Raw genomic sequence first — 21,955 nt, forward strand, 5'->3', positions numbered from 1 at the left:
CAAGTCATTAAAATATACTAAATTACCCTTATAGGGAGCCCATTAATTTAGGTGTTACTTGAAGGATGCGCTCCATTTTGGGCTCAGAAATGGAAATCAGAGAATTCAGCATCTCCTATGGGAGATGGGTGCAGCATTTGACACCCACCACAGCAAATCCCCAGGTCTGCCTGGACCCCCCAACTCCCTGTTTTGGAGCTCCAGGATGTTTCACGACAATATGTCATGTTCCGAGCCATTCAACAACAGCAGCAGGCTATTTCACACCAATACAGTTTCTGACAGCTCTGCATCCCTCTGCCAGTGCTTGGCTAACCTGGTGACCTAGCACAGATGGAATCAGGCTGGGAAAGGAGAAAGCTCAGGACAGCTCACTTTTTGAGATAGGGAGTTTTTTTCCAGTAAGGACATGCTACTGAAAAGGAACATCAAGGGTTCTGGGAACTGATGTCAGCCAAAACAATTTCCAAATCACAAGGATCATGAGTAAGGACTGAGGGACCTCAGGGAACTAGGGAGAAAGGAAACGCTAAGGTCTCTGAACAGAAAGAAAAAAAGGAGCAAGCAACCCTGTGGTTATGAACTGATCAGCATTAGTTTAATACCAGCAAATACACTGAAACAAGTTATTTTTAAAAATCCTTTTTACAGGCACTAGGGACATAGAGACTGCAAAAAAAAAAAAAAATCAGCTAATACACGTTATCAAGGACTAGCATCAAACTAATTTGTTTTCCTCTTTTGATGGAGTAATTGGCTTCAGAGACAGGGAGGGGAGTGGGAGCAGCAGTGTGACTCCGTCTCAGCCAGGTTGTGAGAGCGTCCAGCAAGGCCCTGCTGGGAGGTAAAACCACCCGACGCCCCGGCGGGCCTGACTCGCCGGGGGCAGCAAGACAGAGGAGCTGGTGCTGGCACTGCCTAACAAAAAGATAGAAAGAGGGAACCCCGGGGGTCCCGGTCCCGCCGGGGCTGCGCTCGTGATTCCCGGCGAGGGGAATCATCGTCTTGACACCGGAGGCACAACTGCCACAGCCGCTGGCAGCCCTGGGGCAGTAGGCCGGGGAAGAGCCTCTCGGCCTCCCCCACGGAGGCAGTAGGCCGAGGGGCCACCGCAGCCCCGCCGCTGGCCGAGACGCGTCGGGCCAGGGCCAGGCAACCCCACCACCCCGCGCCGCAAAATGGCGGCCCCACAGCTCCAGCGCACTGCCCTCTTTATTGGCCGTGCTTGAAAGGCTCCGCCAAGAAGCTGCGTTGCGAATGGCCGGCAGCTCTATGGTCACTATAGCAACCACCCCTCCCTCAGCTCCTATTGGCCAAGCGGCGCGAGGACACAGGGCAACGGCTCGACTCGGCGCGGCGACGCCGGGTATTGGCCGGGGGACGGTGGCTCTGATTGGCGGCGGCCGGGCGGAGGCGGGGCGCAGCCGAGGCGTGTTGTGAGGGACCGGTTGTCAAGCGGCGGCGGCACCGACACCGGGGGGTAGGGGTAGGGGTAGGGGTAGGGGTGCGGGTGCGGGTGCGGGTGCGGGTGCGGGTGCGGGTGCGGGTGCGGGTGCGGGGGCCGGGGCCGGGGCCTCGGTCGCGGTCGCGGTCGCGGTCGCGGCCGCGGCCGCCGGTAGAGCTGGGGTGGGTTCCGCCGCCAGCCAACGATTGAGCGTCCCCACAACTGCTTCGGGTGCCGTTCGCTGCTCCTCATCGCCCGGTGAGTCTGAGGGCGGCCCGTGGAGCGCTTCCCGGCCGCCCCCCGGCGCCGCCCGCGGGGCTCCAGCTAGCCCGTCCCTACCGCGATGGCCGTCAGCGGTGAGGCCGGCCCTTCTCCGCCTGCCCGCCGCCTTGGCGCAGCCTTCCCGCTCCCGGCGCGGCGGCGTCGTCGCCGTGACTGCGGCCGGTTCTTGGTTTTATATTTATTTTTGTCTTTGCCTGCAGGGCGGCGCGGTGGGGCCGCGGGGCAGGAGCAGGTCCCGGGGAAGCGCGGCTGAATGGCCTGGCGGCGGTAGGACGCGCCGGCCGAGGAAGAAGGCAGAGCCATGGCCGGGGCCGTCGCCACTAAGACGGCGTGGAAGCTGCGTGAGTGGGGCCGGGCGGCTCCCCCGGGGCGAGCAGAGGAGCTTCCACCGCTGGGCGGCGGGTGGAAGAGGCTGTTTGTGATAGGAACTAGCTAATCCCTACCGCGGGTGCGGGTGCCCCGGCCCTCTTTCTGAGTTGCTGACTGGAATTTTTAACTTCCTAGAAATCCTTTTGAAAACATAGCAGCGTAGTGGAACAGCGTAGGGCCTTGCCGTTGCTATTTTCAATGGGTCACGGCCTGTACTTCTTCCAATTAGTTGCTCTAATGCTATCCTAAATTTCTAGGTGACCCCACGTGACTCTCATGTAGTACAGGAGCAACCAAGGGAGTGATGGAAACCCCCTTCAGAGCCGAGGCTGCATTGGGGAGTTCCCTCTGTGTCAGGTTGGCCTGTTTAGGGTTGTCCTTGATTGCTGCTCTCTTGTTACAGAAGATGCATTGAGCGTTTTGCTGCAGGAGGGACAAGGTGATCTTTGCAGGGCCTGTAAGTCTTGAAATTGCCTTGCAAGAGACAGTAAGAGCCTTTACATCCATTATTTTTCCTCAGAAGGAGCAGTAACCAGTTGCTGATCATCTGTTTCTAGCTGCTTCACTGGTCACTGATGGGTAATTTCATAAGGGCTGCTGAGGAATGCTTAGAAGCAATGGGAAGTGATTGGTTGTTCAGAAGCACGAGCTTTAGATCAGTGACTTGAGGTCTGGAAACTAGCTATCAGACATGTGGTATCCTTGGCTGGTAACACATGAAGGGAGCTGAGATAATCAACTTAATAATTTTGTATCTTTTTGAGCAGAAAGCCAGTGTGCCATATTATCTTCCCATCCCTGAAATGCCAGTTATAGGAAAAACTGGAAGTCGGTCAATCTCCATTCTCTTTAAGCAGGCAGAAGTTTTGATCTTCACTTTTGCTAGGCTGTGCCCCATCTTAGCATCCTCTTTGGAGCAAGAAGTGTTCTGAATGTTAGAAATGTTTCAGCAATGCTAATTAGGAGCTTAGTATTGCTGAGCTGGTGGGTAATATCTGGTGATGAATACTCCAGGGAAAAAAAAGTTTGTAGTTGTAAGGAAATTAGCACTTCACTGAGCGAGAGGGTGATGCTGTCTAGCCAAGGCTGGCATCAGGTTATAACCTGGCTTTTAGGAACAGAGGGTTGAATGCTTCAGCAGTGACTTCTAAACTTAAAATATATTATTAAGAATGAAATCAAGAGGAGGGGAAAAGTGAAGCTGCCGATGCAGTCATTTCAGCAGTGGTGCACAGCATCCATCCTTGCAATTTTAACTAGTGAGTTGGTCTATTAATACAATTGTACTCTTTGTTACCTTTCAGCCTGTGCAGACACACATACTTTACTTTAGCATTGTCATATGGAAGATTGGGCTTTCAGCTCAGTACAAGCATATTTTCAGATTTGCCCTTATGTAATTTACAGTTCAGTTACCTTTGTAATTTGTGAGGTGTTTCTCCAGCTAAAGTGAAAGTTGCGCAGTTTTGCTTTCAGAAAAACACTCTGAGAGCTTGAGATCAAAGTCCCTGTAATTATTATTTCAGCTGTCTAATATCCTTTTGGATTAGTGTTGTGTGTAAAGTGATCAAATTGCTCCTCCCGCCAAAACAATCCAAACGAAAGCTTAATTGATTGCTACCTAGCCTTTTTACAAACAACTTTCGTAACTACCAGGCACGCAGATCCCATGAACTTTCAAAGAGAACTGTAAGAGGAAGAGATTGGTAAATATATCTGTCAAAAGCCCCTGCCAAAAATTTGAGTGGATTTAAAAATCCACTGTGAATATTAGATGTCTAAGCAACGATGCTCGTTCGGCTTCTCTTTTGCCCCAGACTTGTTTCTTTATGATGAGGCTTCTGTGGAGCTCTGTCATTGCGAAGCCCTCTCAGTGTCAGAGCTTCCCCTCAGCCCCATTATTTAACGGTGTTTTAGTATCAATCACCATTGTTCTTTTGTGTACTTTTGGCTATATATTCACACGTCCTTTGTTACAGTTTTGCACTTTGCATCGCAAGTTTCACCTGTGTTACATAGTGGGAATGTAGCAAAGCCTCTGCTGAAGCTCAGACAAGGGACCCCCACCTATCCCTGCTGCTGAGTCTGACTTTTTCTGTGTAAGGTAAAATCTGTACTGCTGCTGATCTGCCAGTTCCTCTCGGGTCAGACAGTCTGCTGCTTTCTGGAACAGAATTACAGGGCCTTTCGTTCGGTGATTCTGGCTGCTGTGTCTTATTGCAGCTTCTCAGGCAGCTTGGCTTACTGATACCCACCCAGGTACAGAAGATAAAGCAGCTTCTGTGAGCAGGTTGCCAGAGATGACTGAATCTTTAAAAGCTATTGAGCTGCTGCTAGTGAGAGAAGGTGCTTTTTGTAAGCCATGTGAGTGTTGGAGTTGTGAAGCTTGGTCAGCAAATGTCTTAAGTACAGCAGGCAGATCCAAGAAGGACTGTTTCAAGCAAGATAATAGTGTGACTTCTTATCTGAACTGTGGGCTGCTGCAGCTTGTCCAGTGGAAACTGGAAGGTTTTTCCAGGGGAAGAATAATTTTTTTTTTAAGTCCTTTGGGAGGGATGGCATGGAAAATTATTATACTAGCCTGCACTAACTGTTTGCTTTGTTTTGTGCAGAAGAGATCACGGCTCATAGCAGCAATGTATCCTCACTAGTCCTGGGGAAAAGTTCAGGCCGGCTGCTAGCAACCGGAGGAGATGACTGTCGGGTCAACATATGGTCGGTTAACAAGCCCAACTGCATCATGGTAAGAAGAGGCCTGTCTTCAACTTTTGGGGGATGGGAACATTAATTCTGAGTTACAGAGCGTGGGGTTCAAGGGAAAGGATTGTTGAGTTGTAGCCTGTGGGACTTGTGAATAGAGTTTACCAACACAAAGCTGGGTGACTGGATTCTGGCTAAAGATGGGGACAGAATTCGGTAACTGGTGAGACCACTGCTCCAGAGAGAATCTGGGATGGATGGCTGCTTCAGCTGGGCCAGTGCTTGCTCAGATAATGAATACTGTGCCTTCCACTACTAGGCTACAGATAATTAAATGCAGAGTTTTGTATGAGATCAGCTAGTTTTATAGCACAAGCTACAGGGGCCAGTTTTATACCCTGGAGTTTGCCCTCAGAGCAGGAAACATCCCCAGCAGGATGCGTTCCCACCTGTCCCGCAGCCACTAACTGTCAGCACAAAGTTTGTCAGAATAGTTTGCTAACTTGCCTGTAGGGTGGGGAAGAGTAATGCTGGGCACAGCATGTTAGAGTAGGGTGGGTTATGCCAGTAGTGATCACTGAAGTGCACCATAAATATACTTAACAGATGTCTGTCCTACATTGCTTTTGCTTTGGGTGGGTGTTGTGGAAAACCATCTTTAGCAAGCATCCCTTGTCACTTTTTTAATTTACAGCACAATCATTTTGTATTATGAAAGGCATTTCTCTAGCCAGTGTGAACCTTGCGGGGAAGAAATGAAGAAAGTAGGGTGAAAAAGGCTAAAAGGAGAATGTGTCTACTTTTCCATTCTTTTACTGAGGTCAATTATACAGAGGTTGAAATGATTACAAAAGGAGTTGCTCACCTTTGGCAGTGCTGTGCTTCTTGCGTAGTGTCATTAAGCTGTGTCTTTCCAGGCCTTTGGTGGTAGCATGAAGGTAGTTTGAAACCAGAGTATTGCCTTCCACAAGAAGGGGATTGAAGGACTAAATATCTTAGTACCTTTTCTGTGGGAACTCTCCTGTGCTTCCTGGGAACCACAGGCGTTAGAAGCTGGTGTTTCTGAGAGGCAGGGACTGACTGGAACTGCTAAGGACTTGTGCCATTCTTGTATATCAGAAGACTCTTGATTCTTGGGGTTGTGCTGTATATTTTGTCCTCTGAAATGTTTATAGCGCTAGGATTACAGAAGTTTGCGTTTTGGGGAAGAGGGAGAAGAACTTTTCAAGTAGCATTGTGATTTGATTCAAGTTTGAGCTCTGTTTCTCATTAAGCAGTGACAGTTGCAGCTGTAGAGTATGTAGAGGATTTCAGTTGCATGTGAAATCCTAAGAAAGCCCCTGTCAGAACAGGCAGCTTTCAGCTGGCATTCCAGCCTCTGTACATGTGTGGGAGGCACAGAGCTAGCTTAGCTATTTAAAAAGACCTGTTTGAGGATGGAGTAAAGCATAGACTATTGCTTAACTGACAAGCAAAAAGTCTGCAGTAGTCGTATTGGTTTTCTAGAGCTAGTTTTAAATATTCTTGTGTTTTAATTAAATACTGGCCTTCTCAAAATACTTATGTAATTTGTAAGCTTTTAGATGCTCAATGATGAAAGGAACTGCATACATGTGAATTACTACCTTATACGTCAAGTTAATACTTCAGTAATAGCACCACATTATCACTGCAACACCCGCTGCTGGCAGTAACATTTGGCTTCTTGCTTATGTGAAGGTTTCGAAGTAGCCCTGCCTTTGCTCTTGCTTTGATTTTGTAACTGGTTCATGACACTTACGTGACCCATTTAGAGCAAACATGGTGCCATTGTGTTTGCACAGCATAATTTTTATAATGTAAGCGTGTGTCAACCTTGTCTGGGCATCCACACCTAATGTTTAACTGCCCACGTCTCTGTTGATGCATCCTTTAAAAATTAGTCAGTGTGCCCCAGAAAGTGGGATAACGTGGAAGATACTTGCACAGTGCTATGTGCAGAGATGGTCTTCAGGATGCTGTACCATACTGGTAGCTGATGAGGAGAAAGGATCCAGGGGCACAACCAGGTGGCCCCAAATTGTGGCTAAATACTTAAGTTACCAATTGAGTATGAACAACGCTGTTGTGGACAGGGCTGTGTCAGAAGCTGTTGATTGTTGGTGATTTTTGGTGCATCCCCAGGAGGAAGAAGTCAGGCAGAGGAGCCAGGAGACCTGCATGGATGAGCAAAGAGCTTCTAGAGAAACTCAAACAGAAGAGGGAGGTTCACAGTATGTGAAAAAAGGGACTGGCCACTTGGGAGGAATATAGGAATGCTGTCAGGGTGTGCAGAGATGTGATGATGAAGGCCAAAGCCCACTTGGAATTAAATCTGGCAATGCATGTCAAAGATAACAAGAAGGGCTTCTTTAATACATCAGCAGTAAAAGGAAGACTGGGGATACAGTGGCCCCACTGCTGAACGAGGAAGGGGCCCTGGCGATGCATGATGCAGAGAAGGCGGAGTTACTGAATGCCTTCTTTGCCTCGGTCTTTACTGCTAAGGCTGGCCCTCAGGCATCTCAGCCCACCGAGAAGAGAGGACAAGTTGGGACAAAGGAAGACTTACCGTTGGTTGAGAAAGACTGGGTCAGAGGCCACCTAGGCAAACTGGATCCTTGCAAATTCGTGGGCCCCGATAGGATGCACCCACAAGTGCTGAGGGAGCTGGTGGATGTTCCTGCTGAGCCACTCTCAATCGTCTTTGAAAGGTTGTGGAGGACAGGAGAGGTGCCTGAGGACTGGAGGAAGGCAAATGTCACTCCAGTCTTCAAAAAGGGCAAGAAGGAGGACCTGGGAAACTACAGACCAGTCAGCCTCACCTCCATCATTGGAAAGGTGATGGAACAGTTCATCCTGGGGGTCCTCTCTAGGCATGTAGAGGACAAGAAGGTTATTGGAAGTAGTCAACATGGATTCACCAAGGGAAGATCATGCTTGACCAACCTGATAGCCTTCTATGATGCTGTGACTGGCTGGGTCGATGAAGGGCGAGCAGTGGATGTTGTCTATCTCAACTTCAGCAAGGCATTCGACACTGTCTCCCATAGCATCCTCACAGGCAAGCTAAGGAAGTGTGGGCTGGATGAGTGGACAGTGAGATGGATTGAGAACTAGCCGAATGGCAGAACTCAGAGGGTTGTGATCAGTGGGGCAGGGTTTGGGTGGAGGCCTGTCACTAGTGGTGTTCCCCAGGGGTCTGTGCTGGGTCCAGTCCTGTTCAACATAGACATCAATGACCTGGACGATGGGATGGAGTGTAACCTCAGCAAGTTCACTGATGATACCAAACTGGGAGGAGTGGCTGATACACCAGAAGACTGTTCTGCCATTCAGCGAGACCTGGACAGGGTGGAGAGCTGGGCCGAGGGGAACCTCATGAAATTCAACAAGAGCAAGTGCAAGGTCCTGCCCCTGGGGAGGAACAACCCCATGCACCAGTACAAGCTGGGGGCTGAACTACTGTAAAGCGGCTCTGTTGAGAAGGACCTGGGAGTGCTGGTGAACAACAAGCTGACCACGAGCCAACAATGTGCCCTTGTGGCCAAGAAGGCCAATGGTATCCATCCTGGGCTGCATTAAAAGGCCAGCAGGTCAAGGGAGGTTATCCTCCCCCTCTACTCTGCCCTAGTGAGACCATATTTGGAGTACTGTGTCCAGTTTTGGGCCCCCCAGTTTAAGAAGGACATGGAACGGCTTGAGCCAGTCCAGCGGAGAGCTGCTGAGATGATCAGGGGACTGGAGCATCTCTCTTAAGAGGAAAGTCTGAGAGACTTGGGTTTGTTCAGCCTGGAGAAGAGAAGACTGAGGGGGGATCTTATCAATACTTATAAATATCTAAAGGGTGGCTGTCAGGGCGATGGGACTGGACTCTTCATTAGTGCCCAGTGACAGGACATGGGGCAATGGGCACAAGTTGGAACACAGGGAGTTCCACCTCAGTATGAGAAAAAACTTCTTTCCTGTGAGGGTGACAGAGCAGTGGAACAGGGTGCCCAGAGAGGTTGTGGAGTCTCCTTTCCTGGAAACATTCAAAACCCTCCTGGAGGTGTTCCCATGCCCCTTGCTCTAGTTGTCCCTGCTCAAGCAGGGGGGTTGGACAAGATGATCTCCAGAGGTCCCTTCTAACCCCTATCATTCTGTGATTCTGTGATTCTGTGGTCGTGACTCATGGTTTTCTTTGCAGAGCTTGACAGGCCATACAACGCCCATTGAGAGCCTACAGATCAATACGAATGAGGAGCTCATTGTTGCAGGGTCTCAGTCAGGGTCCATTCGAGTTTGGGACCTGGAAGCTGCCAAAAGTATGTTTCCATGAATTTTGACTTCTGTTAATGCACGCTTTTTGGAATATCCTTATGCTTAATATCTATGCTGACCTGAAGGTTCCCAGCTTAAGAAGGAACAGGAGCCTGGCATTGCTTTCATCCTAATTTCCATCCCTCCTAAAGGGCTTTTATGCACTTCCTCCTGAGACTGTAGAGCTGTGTATGCATGCTTGAGCAGAAATGTGTGTGTGTATTGTGGAGACTGATCTGAGGAACTAGTTTCTAGGTTTTGACCTGAGTGTGTTGAAATCTGTATTTCAGATTGGGTTCCATGCATGTATAGCGTAATTAGGCATACAGAATTTGTATTCAGAGCCTCAGCGTAAAATTGTAAACGTTAATAAAAGGATCTAAAATAATATTGGGATTTTTAAGTGTATTAAGTTCTGCACAAGCCCAGGAATCCCCTGCTTGCTGACCTCTTGTTCTTGTTCTTAGGTTCTAACTTTTCTTTTTTTTCCTCAAGTCATTTTTCTCTTCTTCTGCTCTTGCATGGCCATATAAATAGACAAAGACCTAATTTCTATTAGATCATAAAAACTATGAACTCATCAAGCACTGATCCTTTAAAGGCCAACTGTTGAGTCATGCTTTGTTTATTGCATTTTTCTCAAATTGTAGAACAAGTCTGCAAAGGTATCATGATCACTTGAGTGCATTTCAGCATGAATACTATAAAATGACTGAATATTTCCTATAGGTTGCTACTTGTTCGTAGAAAAGAATGTGTAATGAAAATAGACTTACACTGGCTAAGCTAAGAAGGCAAACAGCAGGTGACATAAATAATAAAAAGTGCTTTTGTTGTTCAGACAGTTAGAATCAGGTCAGTTATAAAACAGTTTGGCTCTACCTGTGGAGTGTAACTGATCTGGCTGAATTTATTAGGAGACCTATGAGCCAACATCTGTGCAAATGACCACTCCAGGTCTGGCTCAAGAGCCAGTTTCTGCCAGGGGAACAACAGTCCCAAATGATACTGTTCCAGATGATGGAGAGAGGTGGCCCTTGTTATTATCTGAGCAATTTTTCTTCCTCAAAGTTGAGTTCTGCATTTGTCTCTGCTTTCAAAGATACTGGTTCTACTGGTCCTTTCTGGTTTCCGGAATTACAAGGGGTATTACTTGGTTGATGACTTGTTGAAACACTGTGATCATTTCTTTGTCTCATGCTTCCTAAACATTGTTTCCCGGTCTTTGGGATGCTTCTAGCAAGGGGCAACTGAAGGAGTCCAAGGTGAATACTGGAACCCAGGAGGCAGAAGTCAGGCTTGTGCCTGGACAGGGGTGGAGAGTCCTGGGAAAGGGTCTGTCTAATAGCTGCAAGGTGAACCATACAGACAATCAAATGTCCCTTTCACTTCCTGGCTAAAACTTGTCTGTCTCTTACCCCCATTTTGCTCTGTTTGTAACAAGTGGAAAGATACACTGCCTGAGAGCTGCTTCAGAGTGTGGCTTTTTAGTTTTATTTTCAGAATGGAGACCTGTGGAGTTTTATTCATAGCTCCCACATCTAAGGACAGGACTTTCATTAGGGTCCTTGAACATGGGCCCTCTTTTGCTGTTTCTTTGCATTGCAAGGGTAAAGTTATAAACACTTCCATAAAACCATGTATACAGATGAATAAACAAGATATGGCATGTCTAATATATGTTGTATTAGCCTGTGCTTAATGGTGAGGGTAGTATGGCTAAACTTCTGCATGGTGTCTGGGGAAATGAACTAAATATTTGCTCCCTATTCCTTCTCCCTGCTCTGCTGCTCTTTTTCCCAGTTCTGCGTACCTTACTTGGTCACAAAGCGAATATCTGCAGCCTTGATTTCCATCCCTTTGGAAGCTTTGTGGCATCTGGCTCTTTGGACACAAACATTAAGGTAAAACTCAGGTTACCCTAGAGGCTGCCCTCTTTACTTGAAGTATCTTTGTTTTAAAGAGTGCCAGAACCCATTTCGTGCCAAGCTGTTGGTAGATGCTGTATGTCATCCTTTTCATGTGTGTGGGCAGGTGTATTTGTGAGTGCTTGTGAAAGTTGAGCATGTATTTTCATGGTGGTAGCTCATGATAGTGACTCCTCTCTTGTGGAATGTGGCTCCCAGAAAGGTGCCAGCTGAGACCTGGTTTCAGCAAGTGCAGATGTCCTGATTGCTGTGGTTGCATCTGCTTCATTATGCTGGTACTTGACTGTAGGAACTGAGCTCCTGTAGTAGGAAATAACTGAGAGAAATGATTCCCACTTGGGGAATTAGGGTAGGAAATACCCCTGAAGCAAACAGGGGTTCAACAGCTCCCTCACTGTTTTCATTCTGCAGTGTCTACCAGCTTGGTGACAGGGAGAGCTCTTGTTCTGATGGGACTCTTGGGCTTCCTGCATACTGCTCTAAGGATATCTTTTGTTTGCTTCCCTGTAGCTCTGGGATGTAAGAAGAAAAGGCTGTGTCTTCAGGTACAAGGTAAAATACTTCATTAGTATTCAGGTGAAGAGGGGAGAAAAATTTCTGTTGAGGAATTGTGGGCAAACCTTAATGTGATTATGTACAGTTAACTTCTTAGCTTTCCAGTACGAAAATAAGATCTGCGCAATTTGTGAAGTGGCCTGGCAAACCTCTGCAGGCCTCTGAACTGTATGGGAATATGAAATAGATATCATAGGAGTCGATGTGCTATAGTCTGGTTGGCTTCAGTGGGGGATGGGGAGCCTCCATGCCTGTTTCCTTATACTGTGACTGATATTCTCATGCAAGTCCCCACTGCACCAAGGTGGTTCTATTCCTGGGGTCTTTTTCTACTTACAGAGCTTGCTGTATATTAATTTCCTTTAGAAACCAACTTAGTGGCACAGCACTTCTATCTGACCACATATAAATCTGTGTAATTTAAGATTGATTCTTATTAACTAAGTCAGAAATATCTAGATAAGAGAGATCACACGCATTTAGTGTGGATGGGCGTAGCTCTTGAGTGTGGTGTTTAGTGTTCTGCGAGCTGTGGACCCTGTGAAAGTTACTTGATTTTATTTTATTATATTGTATAGGATTGAAAGACAAAATCCAGAATTCCCTCTAAAGGAAGGAAGGGGGGAGAAAAAGGAAAATACTATTTGTTTTTCTCATTTCAGGGTCACACAGAAGCAGTTCGATGTCTCCGCTTTAGTCCTGATGGGAAATGGTTAGCCTCTGCTGCTGATGATCACACTGTAAAGGTAATGTATTGTGACACTCTCCTTATGTGCTTGTGGCACACAGGAATGCTGGGATCATCTTTTCACCAGTTGTTACCAGCACTTGTTCAGGCAGCTAGCTGAGCCTTGTGGCTTTGCAGGGACTAGTTTATTTGTGAGGATCATGTCCAGTGGCCCACAACATCCAGAAAAGAGCTGTGTGTGTTGAAATGCACTTATCCAACAGAGACATTGGCACTTTGCACATGGAAGTTCAAGTTTTGGTGGTGGTAGAGTTGTGATACCTGAACATTGGCTTCAGTCATCTCAGTAAATGTTACAGAATGAGTTGCCTGCAGCATGTTACTTCACCATACCAATTTCTGGCTCCGCTCAGTTAATTCAGTAGGAATGTATTATCATACACGTTGTGCAGGATTATCAGTCTGAAAATTGCTGTCAGGACTGAGCAGAGCAAGAGAATGAATTCAGAAAAGTATCGACTAAAGGGAATGATTTCAATAGTTTAATACGTGGCATGGAGGAATGTGGGTGAAGGGCTGATTTATGTTTTCAGTTTCAAATGCAGTAATCTGATCAGTCATTTCACTCTGGATTTTTCAGTGGAGACTAGAGCACAGGAAGAATGAATTGCTAAGGGATTCAGAGCTTTGGGGTTTTTGTTCGTTCACTTTTGAGATATAATCTGTGGGGACAGGTGGAACTGCTGTATTTTATCCCAGTCTCTAAATATAAACCAGAAACTTCTAGGGGGTAAATTAAGTGGAAAATTTAAGAGAGAATGAAAAAAATAAGGCAGCCTTAAATGACTGGGACAGTACTTATTCCCTGATCATTGCTTTCTTTGACAAACTTAAGCCGGCTTGTCTGTGTTCTTTCCTTCTTCCAGCTGTGGGATCTGGCTGCTGGGAAGATAATGTTTGAGTTTACAGGACATACTGGCCCAGTTAACATTGTTGAATTCCATCCCAATGAATACCTTTTGGCTTCTGGCAGTTCTGACAGGTACATATGGGGAGGGAGAAAGAAGGGAATTGTATATGTTGGTTCCCTTTTCTGATGACCTTCCTTTTAGGAACACGCAAAATGGGAATGTCATGCAACTCAAACATGCCATTGCAAGAGCCTGAAATCTAGCCAGCAGCACATCACATCTGTGATGCGCAGAACATGGAGATCTTGCCTTCTCATCCAAAATTGATGGCACCTTCTACCTCACTAGAAAACAATGTGATAGCCTCAGGCATCTCACTAATCCAGCTGACATCCTCTCTGAACAGCAAACAGCCCTGCTCAGCTGGCAGGGTGTTCTCTTAGCTCTGGGTCATCTCTAAATACCTATCCATATCTAGAGCCATTAAGCATCTGTGGCTGGATTCACAGATCTTAGCTAGACTAGCCTTCTTTGTAGGTTCATCATATGTGCACAACAGCGGAAGTCATTCTAGCTGTTAGCATATTATTTCAATACTGATTCCTACAGCAGATTTCCAGAGGGGTGAGCAATGATTTTTGTTCTGTTGTGTGTACAGGACTGTTCGGTTCTGGGACTTGGAGAAGTTTCAAGTTGTGAGCTGTATTGAAGAGGAGGCTACCCCTGTCAGGTATATTAAATTCCTACTGCAGTGTACCAGGCAGACTAAAGTGGGGGTGAAGGGAGGATTTTCCTGAAAGATGAACTTTACTGGGGAGAAGGTTGGGCTGCAGGAGATGTTGCAGAGGCCCACCAGGTTGCACAGGCGAACACCATATCAGTAGGTTCGTTGTTAGAAACAGGACTGGAGGTTTTCAGTGAAGTCAGGGATACAGCCCTGGGGTCATTGTGAGACTGAGCAAGGTTGGGAAGCTGTGCCTAATTCTCTACCTGCCTTACTCCCAGGTGTGTGCTCTTCAACCCAGATGGCTGCTGCTTGTATAGTGGCTTCCAGGATGCGCTGCGTGTGTATGGCTGGGAGCCAGAGCGCTGTTTTGATGTGGTCCTGGTGAACTGGGGAAAAGTAGCTGACTTGTCTATCTGCAACAACCAGCTGGTAAGTCGCTGCTCCTGAGGAGTGGGGAGATGGCTGCAAAACACGAGATAAAATTTTCCAGCCCCTTGCAGGCCTTCTAACCTTTAAGCTTATGCCAGACTGTAAGTGGTCAGGGCTTGCAGTGTGCCCACACTTAGACAGAGCTTCTGTGCTTTTGCTTTCAGCAGCCGCGTGCTCCACTTCGTCTCTCTTTGGCTTCTGGAGGAAAGAACTGGGACTTGGTTTTACCAGGATTTAGAAACTATTCTTGGCAAAAGTTTTATCGTAGCCCTTCATAAAACATTGGCAGCTTCAATTTGAAAAAGCCAAAGTGCTGAACTGAGAAATTCTCAAGCATGTTTGCTCAGGGTCACTCCATCACACCCATTCTCAAAAAGGCTGGCATGCACCCTGCTCCCTGGTGAATTACCTTGATGTTTTGCCTCTGCAGATAGGAGTTTCCTTTGTGCAAAGCACAGTTTCTTCCTTCGTTGTGGATCTCAGCAGAGTCACAAAGTCGGGTTCCATTCCTCATGGGCTGCTCAGGGACAATGAACCTCTTGTGCCACCTACCCCCACAGGGTCCTCCCTTCGCCGCATCTATGACAGGCCCTCAACTAGCTGCAGCAAGCCACAAAGGTACGTGAATTTGCTGGCTTATTGAATTTCAAGATTTTAACAAAACATACAAGGAGCTTAGTGCTCTCACTCCCTCTGACAGAGTCCATATGACTTGTCCTTGACAGCATCTCTTTTTCCACAGCAGAGTGAAGCACAACTCAGAGAGCGAGAGGCGCAGTCCCAGCAGTGAAGATGACCGGGATGAGAAGGAATCAAAGGCTGAGATCCAGAACGCAGAGGATTACAAAGAGATCTTCCAGCCCAAGAATGCTATCTGTCAGTACCAAGGTTTATTGTGCTTTTGAGCATTGTTTGGATTAGAGCTATAGGCACTAAACTAGTTCAGTAGAGGTGAGCTTTGGCTTACTGTAATAGAGGCTTTGCCGGTGACTGAAAGAATTTAGAAAACTTTTATTCGTTATTCTGTGCTTGGACTCTGAACCACAGATCATGTTGAACTGCTGAAAGGTGGCACCTTTACTAGGGTGAAGTGATATCTGGTTGAAGCCTGGCTCAGAATCCAGAGCTCCATTGTAAGCATGCTGCCTTCCTGTCCTGATTAGAAAGGACTACTGTGGTACAAGATCTTTATTAACCTAGAATTTTGATATGTATAAAATCAGCAGCCTCCATTAAAGAAGGAAAGGCAAAATGTTTTTTATTTTAAATGGAGATTGTTGTTTAGGAGGTGTAGTGCAATACCTGTATCTCATTTTTATGTAAACGAGAAAAATGAGATACTCCTTATAAAGAGTTAAAGGTCATTACCTTCTAAATCAATTTAGAGGGAGGTGAATTCTTTCAAATATAATTTGTTGTGACAGTGCCTTTTCTTGTGCTTCACACCTCTACATCAGCGATGAACTACACAGGTCAGTTTTGTCCCTCCATGAGTGGAGGGACAAAATGATGAAACGTTTGTTCAAAAAATGATGAACCCTTCCTATGCAAAGACTGAAAGCCTTTGGCTAAACTCAACAATAGCATCAAGGTCCGAAGGAGATAACTCTGCTTGTATCACTGATGGCCCTAATCTGTGAAGTTGTTTGAGATCTCCCAGCTCCAGGGTTGACCTGTCACTAACCTGTAGCCTTGGATGCTCCTTTGTTTTAGTTTTTTTTTTTTTCTTGTTTGGTTGAGTGGTTGGTTTATTTTTTTGTTTGTTTGTTTGTTTGTTTGTTTGTTTTTCTCTCTGTAGGTCGAACTCCTCCTCGAAACGAGCCCTTTCCAGCCCCTCCTGAGGATGGTGAGTATGAAAATGATCTCTTGGTGGAAATGGGGTTAATGGCCTTCAAAAGAGGGAGAGCTGCATGGCTGCAGAAATGACCTCTTGTAGTCTATCTATACAGAACCTTCGCTCACAGCTTCTCTTGAAAGGAATAATCAGCTTCTGCTTTCCCACTTCCTTCCATCTTGGTAGAGCCTGTAACTGCAAAGGAAGCGGTGAAGTCCAACCCTGCTGCGGATGTCCAGACCCCATTGCCCAAGCAAGAACTTGTACGTACTGTATGATCTGTTAATAGCTGTTCGTGCTCCCACTGTGAAAGATATGTGAGTGCTGGAGACTTTACGACTTGTAATCAAGCTGATTTTCTTTAGGGAAGAACAATAAAAGTGCAGCTCCAGTCTTTATCCTGCCATGTGTCTTGCCTGAGCAGTAGAATTGAAGGCCAAGCCTCCAACAGGCGATGGGTCTATTGCTTTTGTTTGCTTCCCACACTTGCAGTGGTGTTTCTCCTTGCATCTCAAAATTGGGGTGCTCTGAAGAGAACCAAGTGCCAGATTTCTGCAAGTGCTTGAACTGAGGCGATTTTGTAGCCAAAATGGCGAGCAGCCATAGGCCAGGATACATTATACTGGCTGCTTTAGAATTCTCTCTTCACCTTCAGGCTGGCCATGGCCCATTGCCTGAATTTTAGATGCTGATAACAACAGCACTTGGCACTTCCACTGCGGCATCCCCATGTTCTTTGCAAACCTTAATTGCATCTTGTTGTGTACCTGAGAGATACTTTATTGCCTCTTACACCACGCTTCTGCGTTAGGACCCTTCTGTGAAAGTGGGTCAGGGAAGAAGGACATCAGACTGGGGCCAGATAGTTGCTGCTGGAGCTTTTATCCCAATTTCTCCTGCAGCCTGATCCGGTTCAGAGGCCACCTATTGCTTCTTCAACTCCTTTGACTAGAACAGAGCCGTCGGTGATTCCTGCAGCCAGGAATGAGCCCATTGGCCTGAAGGCCTCTGACTTTCTACCGGTAAGTGTCTCTGGACAAAAGTTTTCAACCAGTTTCTGTGTTGTGTAGAATCAGGAAGGGGGTTCTCTGAGGTGCAGAATGTCCTAGATGTTTTCCACAGCCTGTAGTCCTCAGTACTGGGTGAGAACATGTTATCTCCTCCTCTCCTTCTGCTCACTCGGTGCTTCCCCTGCCAGGTTACGCTCCTGCTGCCCAACCGCTTTGACTTGCACTTCCTGTGGAATTAGCACCTCAGGGTCGCTGCACCCAGCCCCCATTGGAATTGATGCGAACACAGCAGCGTTGATCCATGCTCACAAAGAATGTGTTATCAAAGCAGAGACCAAGGGATGAGACAAAAACACTGAAAAATTCCACATGCTAGACAATTATTAATTTAGAAAATGGTGTCTGCCATTACACCTACATGATTATTTGAAGAGTCTTACCCTCTTGAGTCTTGGAGGCCTCTTGGCCTTGCTCAGGAGGGTATTCCCTGTCCCAAAAAGGGGGAAGGACCAGAGCATCCTTATGATTCCAAATTCCAAATGTGAGCAAAGGAAGAGAGATTCCAGCATGGTGTGGGTGGGAATCAAATTGAGAGTCTAATAAACTGTGCGAAGTTTAGGCTGTTGATTTCAGATGAACATTTCACATAAACAGGGTTTGCATTAACACATTTCTTCACCAAAACACTGGTTTTGAAAGCTTACTTTTAATTAACTTTTTTCAATTTTGAGAGTTTTTCCAAAGTTTCAAATGTGTTTGTAATGACACAGTAGAAGAGGCAAAAGGGAAGTAGCTGAAATTGGAACAAATAGAGCATTTCCATTTCAAAATGTTTATAAAACAATCTGCAAGGAAGTCAGTATTTCCTATCTCTCTGTACAACAAAATTAGCTCTCACCTAGGGCAGAGAGAACTCCTACCCTTCTCTGCCATCCTGCTCTGTTACCGCTCCTCCATTAGTGTCTGTACTTTCAGGCTGTGAAAAACCAAAGCCAGACTGAGCTCGTGGATGAGGAAGCCATGTCCCAGATCAGGAAAGGCCATGAGACCATGTGTGTGGTCCTCACCAGCCGCCACAAGAATCTGGACACCGTGCGGGCTGTATGGAGCACTGGTGACATCAAGGCAAGGATGTGGAGATACCTGAGGCTTGTGATGGGAGCAACTGAGCAGCTCTTTTGGCTTGTCTGCAGCTGAATCTGCCCCTTACACAAAATGCAGGGTCTCACAGCTTTTGTCCCCAGGGATACACTGCAGAGTGCTGCTGAGTCCCACCTGTGGCTGAATGGTCACAAAGAAAAGTGGAGAAAACTTTCTCATGCGAGAGTTATCTTCTCTTCCCTAGCCAACTCCATGTTTCCTCTACGTTGTTTTTGAAAAGCAGCAGTTGATATTAATTGCTTTAGTCTAGCCAGTTTGAGCTTTGCAGTAGATGACTACCTCTTCCCCTTCTCTCTCAGAACTCTGTGGACTCTGCAGTGGCGATCAACGATCTGTCTGTTGTTGTGGACCTCTTGAATATTGTCAACCAAAAAGCGTGAGTGCTGGGTGGGGGCAGCCCTTGGGATGCCCGAGGGCCATCTGGGTGGGCGCTGGGAGTGCTGCATTCCACCTGCCTCATGACCTGTGGCCCATGGCAGCATGAAACGTGTGTGCTTGTAGACAGATCGTCAAGTCTGCAGTGCCAGTAACTGCTGGAGTTGTATGGGGCTTTTTCTGTAGGCAAATGATGTCTCACAAGGAAAATTAAGTCTTGGGGCTTCATAAGGTGATTCTGCTGAGTCAATAAAATATATCAGAACCTGCCACTTCCTATCACAAGGGGGAGTCAGTGAACTTGCTCAGTAAACTTGAGTGCTGCTGCTTGGGATTTCTTACCAGAAAGCATTATTTGTGTCAACTCAGCCTTGTAAGGTCTTGGTCTCCACTCTCAGAATGCGTCCTTTTCTTTTCAGGTCTCTCTGGAAGCTAGATTTGTGTACTATAGTGCTGCCACAGATAGAGAAACTACTCCAAAGTAAATATGAAAGGTGAGGCCCCAAGAACATGGTATGCTTGGGGGACAAGGTGTGGATATTCATAGGAGACCTCCACTCGGTATTTTGTAACTGAAAGAAAATCCTGAAAAATCACAGCAGATACAGTATAATGCTGATATGATGCCTGGAAAAGAGCAATGGAGTTGTCATGTGTGGGAAAACATATGGAAAGTATGCAATGGCCAGGAGAGCAGGATATTGAGATCTGGCATAGGTGTGTTGGACTGAAGGCAGCTCTGGCAGCTGGGAGGGGTCAAATTGGTGTAGAACAAGAGGGCTCTGTGGACTGTTGACTTGAGACAGGGGGAATGAAGTCCTGCAACAGCCTTGGGGTCACTTTGAAGATTGCTTTGAATCTCATCATTAGGTGGAAAAAAATGCAGCCTCTCTCTTAAGATGGAGTTTCTGCCCTTCCTACCAGAAGAGAGGCTCCTGCTAAATTCCCTCGGCAGGACATCTCTGCTCTTGAGCAGAAAGGTCCCACTTAGCAGCGTATATGCCAGGACATTTTGAAAGGGCTCACTTTGTCAGTCTTGACTTGAACCAAGACCGTGTTGGTACTTGGCTGTTGTTCCCCTTCCCAGATTACAGGTGGTGGAGCAGGGGGTCATTTGAGTAGGTTATCCCCAGTGACTGAATGTGAGTGAGGGCTTTGTGCTGGAAGGAAAGGAATGAAATTCAAGTGGAACCTGATTCTGTTTGTGTTTCAGTTACGTGCAGACTGGCTGCACCTCCCTGAAACTCATTCTCCAGAGATTCCTGCCACTGATCACTGACATTCTCGCTGCACCACCATCTGTTGGTGTGGACATCACCAGAGAGGAAAGGTGAGGCACTTACTTCCACTTGCTCTCTTTTTGAACCAGCCTTTCTCTTGGGTGAGCTTTGCTCTTGGCTATCAAGATACTTGACTGGCCTTGCCTTCCTTTTTGTCTGCAAACACCAAACCTTCCTGCTCTGAGAAAAAGACCAAGGCCTGCTTTTCCCTCTGTCACTGTGTATTGAGTCATACCTAAACAAAGTGTGAGTATGTAATGAGTAAAACCACCCTGTAGCTTTACCTTCTACCTCACATGAGTTGTCAGGCAGGCCCTGGCTTTCTAGTTCATTCACAGGAAAGCTCTGCTCTGAGAATTGGCCTTCTAAAAACCAGCACCTCCTTTCTCCCTGGACTTCACTGCCAAAGGGGAAAAGAGGAGTGAAAGAGCCCTTGTGTGGCTGCCATTCTCTTGAGTCATTAGGACGTGGGCTGAATATGTGGTGTTTCTGCAGAGCCATGCTCACATTTCAGCCCCTTTAGGCCATTTGTGTTTTTTCCCCTGCTTGAGTTGCATCTTTGGCACTGCAGGAACAAGCACAGCTCTTAAGCAGCTGAGGATTCATGCTGTGTCTGCTGTCTGGTTTTTGTAGGCTCCATAAATGCAAGCTGTGCTACAAGCAGCTGAAAAACATCAGCAACATTGTCAAGAACAAGTCTGGGCTCAGCGGCCGCCATGGTAGTGCCTTTCGGGAACTGCATCTCCTCATGGCTGTCCTGGAGTGACAGCTGCTGCCTCCTCACGTGAAAACAGGTGGCCAAGCTCTCCTCTGCTCTTCGTCTGGCTGGATTTCACCTCTCTCCGTGGGTCCATCTTCCCCCCACAGCATGGTAGGGAAGTGGAAACTTGCCAGCTGGTCACCTGCCCAGCCCCAGTGCCTTACGGGCTGAATGGAAGACCTGACTGGAGAGATGCATATGCTGTGTGAGAGGAACTGGCTGGTGGGGGCCCCTGCAAAGCCCCTGGAGGGAAGCAGCTTCATTTCAGCTCTTCACCTCATCACATGTGCTGTTAGTTCTTATTGCTTGGCTCTGGGGGCTGGGCCTGGCTGGCCCTGCTCCCTGTGCAGGGCGCTGAGGACTGTGGCATCTGGACCACAAAAGCCTGCTGTGGGGTGGGGTGCCCCCTTTCCCTGCAGAGGAGACTTCTTCAACTGCCATGTGGGACCAACCCCTTTGGCTTGCTTCATCAAACAGGAGCTGGGCCATGGCCTGGTGGAGTCTCAAGGACCTGTAGCAGGAGACTGTCTCTTGGGTTCTCAAAAATCCCTGCTGGCACCCTGGGCCACACAAAATTAGTATCTTCAGACCATTGCTGGGAACTGAGGTCTACCTGGATCTGCTAAAATATGTGACTTAAACAGGACTTGTTGTATGTGTTTGCCTTTGGGGTTAAGGATGTGGGAAGGTGGAGGCCCAGAGGGACATGGACTAATGTCTTTCTACATCCACTGGACCATGCTTAGAGGTTTTCTTTTTCCCCAATAAATGTCTGTCAGAACCTTTCTGTCCCTCTTTCTTCTTTCCTGTGGGGAAAGAGGTTTCTGTTAGTGCTTCCCCTGCTCCTCCCAGCCTGACTCCCATTTTTATACACTGGAGCCTGTTCTCTGGGAAACTGTAACTTAAAGTGAATTTTATTAAAAGATTTGTAACTTTTTAAAAAAAGTTGTGTTAAATGCCTGAATCTCTTGAAGTACTGTTCACCTTGGCACAGCTCCTGGCTGGGAGCGTCCAGGGAAAGCAGGGCTTTGTTGCCTGTGTGTCCCACGGGGAAGCTGGGCGTTCTCACCCGTCCTGCTTGGGAGGCTGTGATGAGTAAGTGGATGCAGTGAGCAAGTGGGAGACAGCACTTGCCTTGCCAGGTGGCTTGCTGAAACCCTGGGGGAGGTTTCACTCTGCTGG

The 21,955-nt window shown here is 47.1% G+C and overlaps 1 protein-coding gene across 2 annotated transcripts; it reads left to right on the forward strand.

The window, feature by feature from the left end:
• The first annotated feature begins 1,557 nt into the window (after nucleotides 1–1,557).
• Nucleotides 1,558–21,718, forward strand: KATNB1 (katanin regulatory subunit B1). Of its 2 annotated transcripts, none has more exons than XM_075101994.1 (20): nucleotides 1,558–1,702; nucleotides 1,927–2,067; nucleotides 4,708–4,838; nucleotides 9,003–9,120; nucleotides 10,919–11,019; nucleotides 11,554–11,595; nucleotides 12,261–12,344; nucleotides 13,213–13,328; nucleotides 13,856–13,927; nucleotides 14,203–14,353; nucleotides 14,784–14,971; nucleotides 15,096–15,229; nucleotides 16,152–16,199; nucleotides 16,374–16,450; nucleotides 17,090–17,209; nucleotides 18,173–18,322; nucleotides 18,658–18,734; nucleotides 19,153–19,227; nucleotides 19,947–20,063; nucleotides 20,647–21,718. In XM_075101994.1, exons 2-20 carry the CDS (start codon nucleotides 2,028–2,030, stop codon nucleotides 20,777–20,779), a joined length of 1,974 nt encoding a protein of 657 aa, XP_074958095.1. In that variant the 5' UTR covers nucleotides 1,558–1,702; nucleotides 1,927–2,027; the 3' UTR covers nucleotides 20,780–21,718. The 2 variants fall into 2 exon arrangements, with proteins under 2 accessions (XP_074958095.1, XP_074958096.1); XM_075101995.1 differs by having other exon boundaries at nucleotides 1,564–1,702; nucleotides 15,099–15,229.
• Nucleotides 21,719–21,955: the final 237 nt, after the last annotated feature.

Source organism: Phalacrocorax aristotelis, chromosome 8 (assembly GCF_949628215.1).
Source record: "Phalacrocorax aristotelis chromosome 8, bGulAri2.1, whole genome shotgun sequence".
NCBI lineage: Eukaryota > Metazoa > Chordata > Aves > Suliformes > Phalacrocoracidae > Phalacrocorax > Phalacrocorax aristotelis.